The 8,413-nt window shown below is 38.9% G+C and overlaps 1 protein-coding gene across 1 annotated transcript in view; it reads right to left on the bottom strand.

Annotated features, from left to right (window-relative positions):
* Positions 1-316: 316 nt before the first annotated feature.
* CYP24A1 (cytochrome P450 family 24 subfamily A member 1) overlaps positions 317-8,413 on the bottom strand; it is a 17,106-nt gene continuing 9,009 nt past the window's right edge. The window contains exons 8-13 of the mRNA XM_081255116.1: positions 8,367-8,410; positions 5,060-5,226; positions 4,169-4,247; positions 3,518-3,715; positions 3,300-3,420; positions 317-1,419 (exon numbers count right to left, since the gene is read on the bottom strand). Of these exons, the coding sequence (XP_081111242.1) occupies positions 3,310-3,420; positions 3,518-3,715; positions 4,169-4,247; positions 5,060-5,226; positions 8,367-8,410 (599 nt within the window). The 3' untranslated portion in view covers positions 317-1,419; positions 3,300-3,309. The remainder of the gene's footprint in view (positions 1,420-3,299; positions 3,421-3,517; positions 3,716-4,168; positions 4,248-5,059; positions 5,227-8,366; positions 8,411-8,413) is intronic.

Genomic DNA, 8,413 nt, shown 5'->3' with positions numbered 1-8,413 from the left:
AAACTTTTATTCTTTTAGAGAACTCAAAGAAGATATACAGATTAAATCTGACAACACATGCGGATTTATAATTCTAAAAAGAATTTCACAGCAGTGAGAAAGCATATACTTATTTTGGTGATGTGCACATATTTGTTCAAAATAAAGATATAAATGTACACTTCTGAAATAGTCTAAAAATGTAACCTAAAAAGGGAAATCTTTATCAAATATACAGAAACATATAGTATGCTTTTAGGAAAAGTAGTAGTAAAAACTTATGCAAATAAACTATATGTAAACACAATTTTTAAGTGTTTTACAAGTATTGCTTAAATCTATATACCTTTTCCATTTATGAAATCATATTTTCCCAAGGAGTTCAAGTCACATAACATGGTTTACCTAGTTAATCTATAATGTATGCACACTTTACTACTGACCCGTCTATAGCTGGGAAAATTAAGGCAGGGGAAAGTCACTGAATATTTTTAAGCCATAACTAAACTTTAGAACATTGCCCTAAACTTCTAAATCAAATACCATATATATATTTTTAAGTGATGTAGCAAATTGCCATTAGAATATACACACACACACACACAATTTAAAAACTACTGATCCAGTCCTTAATAGATTAAATAGACTCAATGCCATAATTAAATAATTTCAGGATCCTTTAACACAATGATGCCACAGTAAATCATTAAGGCATTCTTAGACAGGAGGTTTTGACTTCATTAAAGTACTTCTTAACATAGAGGTTTTCTCTAATTTTCCAATAATGTTTCTATTTCAAAACAAGAAAAAAAAACCCAGCTTCATAGGGACCTGACAACTTTAATCAATATTTAGTTTTGCTTCTATTATTAAGCAGTATTTCCCCCAATATATTAAACGGAGTTACAACAAATGGATCGTCAATACTACACAGGGCACCCAATAATCTAGGTATAGTTGGTCTTTCATTGTGAAATGTAAACTTCTGAGAAGTGAAGATTCCAGCAGTGAACCTGGTAAAGCTAGGACAGAAACATTTAGTGACTTTTACCTGACCAACGGATAAGTGCCCAACTGCCCTATACAAGAGAAAACAGGATGATGAGCAATTCTGTGTAAGTCAGGATGGTGCTGATGTCAGTTATGTGTCAGTTACGAGTAAGCAGGCGGTATACCCTGTAGGGTGCCTGGTATTCCAACAATCTGCTTTCCCTGAGCCAGATACCATCTTAATAAATACCATCAGCTACATAGACAGTACAGCTTCTAGAACAATTGTACAGAAGAAGGAGTATAAACACCTGGGACTGAATGTTCTTTACATGCTGTTTCATGCTCAGGTTTTTGATGTTTGCTTTCCTGCCATGCAGAAGCCCAAAGCCTCATTCTTGCAAAAGGGTAAAAATTGCTGCTCGTGGTCTTGGTAAAAAAAAAAAAAATCTGGAAAATAAAGTATACCCCAATTATACATCAGAGCAGTATAGTTAAACAAGAGGAATTATTAGCAAAAAAATAAATGCTAAAACCAGTAGTGCCCTGGGCTCTTGTGTTTCACCAAGATAACTGTGCACACTGTCCTAGCTGAAGACTGGAAGTTTCGCAATTAAGCTAGAATTCCTTTGTTATCCTACTTGATTCAACTCTGTTTGTTGGCATGTTCAGAATCTGACAATTGCCTAATGATACCAGACAAATAGGGAGGAATTCACTGGGCCTCATTCAGAAATTTCATCTGTAATTGCATGTTTCCCGAAATAATCCACCTATCAGCAAATACCCTTAACTTGCAGTTAGCAAATAGCAACTAGTTCTAGGCAAATTCTAGGTGATGTTGAAAGGGAAGAGTGATTGAGACTGAGTTTTACCACTGACACCTAATTCTATAAAGCTATGTGTCAGAAATGTCATATTTCCACATCTGATAATACTAGAGATTTCTCAGGCTAACTTCTTATCACTTCAGTAGTTGAAAATTCATTTTATTGTGGATTAGGGGAAAATAACTAGACTAAAAAAACACCATTTCATCAAGGAAATTAGAAATAAGGCTAAAGTATACTATTAGGCCTGTGTTAATTTAAAGGAAATAATTAAGCAGCAATTAAATAGCTGATATATGAATATGGCAAAAATTATGAAGTTGGTATGAGAACGCCCACACTGTCAGAAAAGGTAATAAATGGTATGTTGCAGAAAAAGTATTACATTGTATTTAATACAGGATGGTAAATATCTCCTCTTCTATGCCAGGGGTCTGTAAATCAAGACCCTGTGGTCCAATAAGTACTACCACCTCTTTTTATGAATAAAGATTTATTGAAATATCGTACTGGTAGGCAGAATCATGGCCCTCAAAAAAAGCTTAGTCCTTAATCCCCAGAACCCGTGAATATATTACTTTGCATTGCAAAGGAAGCATTGCAGATGTGATTAAGGTTATAGACCTCGAAATGGGGAGATTATCCTGAATGATATCCTGTCTGAGAGATGCAACAGAAGAAGGATGAGGGATTTGAAGCCTAGAGGCTAGTTGGCTTTGAAGACGGAGGAAGAGGTCATGAACCAAGGAATGGTGGCCTCTAGGAGCTGAGAATAACTCTTAGTTGATGCAAGAAAACAGAAACCTCAGTCTTACAGCCATAAGAAACTAAATTCTGCCAACAACGGAAATTTGTAAGGGAACAGATTCTCCCCTAGAGCTTCGAGAAAGGAACATAGCCCTGCCAAATGACAACTTGATTCTATCCTGGCAAGAGCTGGGTTGAATTTCTGACCTATAGAATGATAAAATAATAAATGTGTGCTATTTAATACAATTTTAGTAATTTGTAAGTTATTTGTTTTAGTAATTTGTTATGGCAACAATAGAAAACTAATATAATAGTCACCCCTATTCATTGACCAGTTGTCTGAGGCTGCACTGAGGTGGAGTAAAGTGGATGTGAGAGAGACCTTATGTCCTGCAAAGCCTAAAATATTTGCCAACTGGTCCTTTACAGAAAAAGTTTGCCCCCCACCCCGATATTCACATGCAAAAACCATGACAAGCAGCTTGCATTTTGGAGCACTTGCATTTGGAGCATCAGCACTTAGCTGATGCCAGACTCTGGGCTAGGTATTTTGTATTCATATCATCTTTCTGGATGGATACTATTTTGGTCCCCATTTTACAAATGAAAAAAAAAAGTGAAGGCAGAAAGGTTAAGTAACTGTTCAAGATCACCCAGTGAACCAACAGTGAGCAGGGACTCCAAGCCAAGTATGGTTGACTTCCAAGCTTGGCTCACCTCTTGGCCATTCTCCACACCCCAGATGCTCACCTGAGGCCTCCTATCTCTGGTAGAAAGCGATGGGGAGCTGTCGGCTGGGTACCAGGATGCCCAAGTGCAGCATCTCCACAGGCTCCTTGTCCGTGGCCACGATGTCATATTTGCGGACGATCTGAAACACAGAAGCACAAAAAAGCAGAATCACCTCTCTTCTCCTGCCTTGAGGAATAGCCCAGAATACAGTTGCAGAAATCCCATCAGGGTCTTACCCAGCAGAGAGCCAAGTGGAGCTGGAGCTCGGCTAATCGGCGACCAATGCACATTCTTTTCCCAATGCCAAATGGAAGATGGGCAAAAGGGTTGATCTTCTTCTTGCCTTGAAGCCATCGTTCGGGTCTAAACTGACTTGAATCTTCAAAATTTTCTTCATTGGACCCCAACACATGGGTATTTAGCATCAATACTGTCTAAAAACACAAAGCACTTAAAGAAAACGTTTGAATAGCAAAATTTACAAAAGCCATCACCTTACAAATGTGAAAGTAACCCACAAATGTATAATAATGATGAATGCCAACATGTATTGAGTGCTTGAAATGTGCCAGGTGATACTGGCACAATAAATAGGCCATGAACTTTAAAATTTTACATCACAACAATCCCACGTGGCAGGTTTTATTATTCCCATTTTATAGATGAGAAAACTGAGGCTCGCAGAGGTTATGTAACTCACTCAAGGCTATACTTGAATCCAGGCCTGTCTCCATAACCATTATTCCTAATGCTAGACTACACAGCACGTCAACTATATACTGCAATCTACACATTTCCAAAATGAATGCTCTCCCAGTAGAAACGTTTAGGGAGATCTGATGGATATTTGAAAAGGGTAAGGTACAGACTGTACAAATTCTACTTACTCCTTTGGGTAAAGCATATTCCCCCAGAACCATTGCTTTGTCAAGAGTCCGAGTTGTAAATGGCACACTCGGGGTAAGCCTGAAAAAACAAAATCAGAGATGTCAAAGTGGGCACAGACCAAGTTCTAGCTCAAGGGAATGCAGATCCTGGTTAAATAAATAGTTGCTGCCTGAGTTCTCAAAAAAGGAACATGATCCCAGCTCTTTACAAAGAAGTTCTGTCTCTTTCTTCCCAATATTTACACCTCTTGTTTATATTCTTTATCTTATTGTGTTGGTTAAACCCCCAAGTACAAGCCTACTTCATAGCTGTTAATAGTGTTTGTTCGGTTTCATTCCCCATACACATTCAAATGTGTACATTGACATGCTTCACCCTCAAGCCTGTTGTTTGTTCTCGGTTTCTCCTAACTACCCTTCATGAAGTTAAAGATATTTCCTTCTGACCCTAAGACATTGTGAGCTTTGTTTTCCAGAAAAAGAATTTTCAAAGAACATTTTATACAGAGGCTCAAAAACAAAGGTGTCTCTATGTCTTATCATATAATAATATGGTTCCTTGCTGAGCTTTCATCTCACATCCTTCAATCGTGCCCCTAATCTTAATTATTGCTTATAGCGTCCATTAGAGTATTATTATTTACTCTAATTATTTAAAGGGCAAGACTCTGACTTTCCAAGATTTAATAGAATTTGCCCAAATGATTTAGGAAATGAGTAATAGGAAAGGAATATGGTCCACAGGCTCTTTTTTTTTTTTTTTTTTTTTTGTAGCTTGGTAAATGTTTACGAATCAACTGTGGGAGCCATCTGTGGGAGAGCACCCCTTATTATGTGTTGGAGAAAACAGCCTTCTGACATATTCATATTGGCTTAGATACGTGTTCTTACCGCATAGATTCTTTCAGACAGGCTTTCAAATATGGCATATTCCTCAAATCCTCTGCCCGTGGCGTCTGATTCTCAGGCAGTACACTCTGAATTTCCTTAAGAAGCTTTTGTTGCACGTGGGGATTACGAGATAAATTGTAGAGAATCCACATTAAGCTGTTTGCTGTCTGAAAGCCAAATGGACGTAAACTTGAGTTTTCTGCAAATAAACTGCCTTAAAACCAATATGAGCTGAACCAAAGGTGATGCCTACCACCTTGTCATGCAAACATTATGAGTGATGCTTTGTTACATGTCCTTCTTGGCTGTGCTTCAAAGAAATGCCCTGTATGAAAAGTCAGATTTAGTTTATAAAACACATCAGTGAATAATAGCTTATTTCCTGAGGGAATCAAAGTAGAATTCTTTAAATAATCAGCTGCATTAGGACGCAAAATATAGTTTGGTACAAAAATTGAACACAAACGAGGGCATGTAGAACTGGGGCATGTAGAACTGGCCCAATGAGAGTCGGATGGGCGATTGCAACAGTATCAGTTTCCGGGTTGTGATAACAGTTTATCTTATGCACATGTTACCGTTGAGGGAAACTTGGTGAAAGATTAAGGGATCCTCTCTATGTTTTTTCTTAGAATTGCATGTGAATCTATAATTATCTCAAAATGAAATTTGTTAATTGTTTAATATAAAAAATAATATGAAAATTGAGTGGGGAGAGAGGGATGGAGAGCCTAAGAGTGTTGCTAATAAAAGTGTCTTTTTTTTTTAATTTTGCAATGCAAATGCAAGAAGTTGCATTCCTGGAATTTAAAAGAAAGATTTTTTTGCCGCACCCTCAAAAGTTACCACAAAAATAAAAAGGCATTATCTGTACCCAGGGTTTCAGCCTCAAGGAAAGAGCCCTGGTAGGAGGCGGCCAACACCAAAATAAGAAATTCTAGTGTCAAGTTGAGTATTTCAAAGAACCAGCCACAATTTCTGACAAAGACTCATGGCCTTTTAAGTGGCATCCTTTATTTCCTTTCCAAAGGCAATGAGAAGAGAAAAAATATTGGCAGAAACAGCCAGTGCAGCTTTTAGCTTCATAATACTCACCACTGGTAGTCTTATGTATTTGTCTTTAGGCCTAATTTTGTCTAATTTAAGCCAAATATTCCCATAAAAATGGTCATTGTGTCCTCTCTGCAGACATGAAGACGCTTTTGCTAAGTGCTATGTGCCACTCACATAAATGAGCCAAGTGCAGGACAATTTGGAGCCAATGGTATTTATTGTTTTTGGAAGAAGATGCCTCCAAGTAGCCTTCTTCCTGTCAGAAGACTGTCAGCCTCAGCTGCAAATAAACTGTGGATGTCATTATTACAAGAGTCCAATTTACAAAACAGGAAGAGGGCGTAGCCACCAAATTAGATACACTTTCAAATTTCTCTGATTTTCCAAATGTGACCTTCAGAATAGCCAGGACTAAAAAAAGAAACAGATTGAAGGTATCAGTGGGTCCCTTACCACAAGTACCAAATAGAGTTTCCAAAAGGCAGATAACTGTAGCTTTCACCAAAGCCCTGTAAGACAGCCCTGGCCTTTTAGGATAACTGCAGGGGCTGAATGGAGGGGATGTGGCCTGAGAAACCTCATGGGCACAAAGTATCCCGGCTTGACCTCCATGGAGGAGACACATCTCATAGCTAGCTGGCCTTGCTGCTTCCACTCTCTCTCTGCTAGGTCCGTTCTCCATCTGCCAGCCAGAGCCCACTTTACAAAACATCAATCTGATTAAGTTCCTCCCTTGTTTAAAACACTCAAAGAGATTTCCATCACAGGTGCAGTAAATCCAAATGCCTCCCAAAGGCTCCTGGTTTAACAGGGCCCATCGTCTTCTCCCCTGTCAACTCTGACCACATGTGCTAGTTCTCCAGTCCATCCTTTCTGCCCAGGGCCTTGGCATGTGCTGTTTCCTCTGCTTGGAGTGGTCTTCCACCAGCTCTTCCCTTGGCTGGCTGCTTCTCCTTATTCCAGTGTCAGCTCCAGTATGACATCTCAGAGAGAGACGACCTCCCCTACCTCTCTATGACTTCACCCTGATGGCTTCCTCCAGGTCCTGGATCACTATCTGAAATGATCCTATTTCATTATTTATTTACATGTCTATCATCTGTGCCCCAAAACCACTTCAGTTCCATGAGGGGAACTGGTTCATCGTGGTCTCTCAAGTACCCGAAACAGTGCCTGGCACATAGCAGACATTCCATAATTCCTGAATTCTTTCATTTATTGAACAAGTATTTGTTGAGCACCTACTATGTGCCAACTTCTATTCCACACCCTAGGAAGAGCAGGGACAAAATCAAGTCATCACTGTCATGGAGCTCACCATTCCAGTTGAAAAAAAAAGAATAATAGGTTAAGCTTTACTTCCATCACTCTAAGGAGCCTGTCGGGGTAAAAGGGTTTTAACAGAAAAATGAGTTAACGTAAGTCCCCACTTTTGACAGCCTTCTGGAGTGTGAGGAGAAATGAGAACCTTGCTATTCCCTGATGTAGAAAACCCTACTTTTTGTTCAGACCAGAAACACTACAGAAAGGAACAGGAATGACCGGGTATACATTTTTCTTAGAGATGATACGTGTATGAGGTGTTGGGCCTGTGAGGAATATTGGTATCACCACTCCAGTGATAGCTCAAAAATGAACCAAAGACGATGAAACCCACCTGAATACTTGTCGGTATTTATGTTTGGAGTTTGGCTGTATTGTGTACCTACTAGGAGTATCAGCCATACTGGGGACAGAATTTTGGTATTTAAAATTAGCTGTTTCCTTTCAACTGAAATCAAGTGTTTCCCAAACTCCCTCTGTTGACAGTTTCAAGCAGAAAAAAATATTATTGGAATTGCAGAGAGTATTCCAATGTTTTTAGACTAAATAACATCCACAGTTAGGCACTTTGGGGTAACATGCACAGCCTAAAATATATACAGTTTTTAAAAACCTAGATTATCTACCTTGCTGTGGTGTAGGATTTTACTGCTTCTTAATTCCTGTCACATTTTGCATATTTGTCGTGGCATTTATACCCTGAACCGGATTTCTGTCTCTAAAGCACATGAATTTTTCTATCATATGTTTAAGCACAAAGGCTGTGCTCTGGGTCTCCTGCACATTTCTAGTATGAGAATTTTTATGTCTGCTAAGCTAATGCTCAGTTAATCCTTATGGAATAGGTGAGTTGAATGACTACGTAAAATTCATCATGAAAAAGATTTTACAGCCCGTTGATTTAGCAAACTAAACCCGGGCCCACCCTTACCGTTTCCACCGCAGCCAGCTGGAGCTCCGTCACAGCCGCATACAATT

The sequence above is a fragment of the Mesoplodon bidens genome (assembly GCF_964165515.1).
Source record: "Mesoplodon bidens genome assembly, chromosome: 15".
Lineage (NCBI taxonomy): Eukaryota > Metazoa > Chordata > Mammalia > Artiodactyla > Ziphiidae > Mesoplodon > Mesoplodon bidens.
Note: the sequence above shows the minus strand (reverse complement) of the source record. Positions and strands in the feature narration are given on the sequence as shown.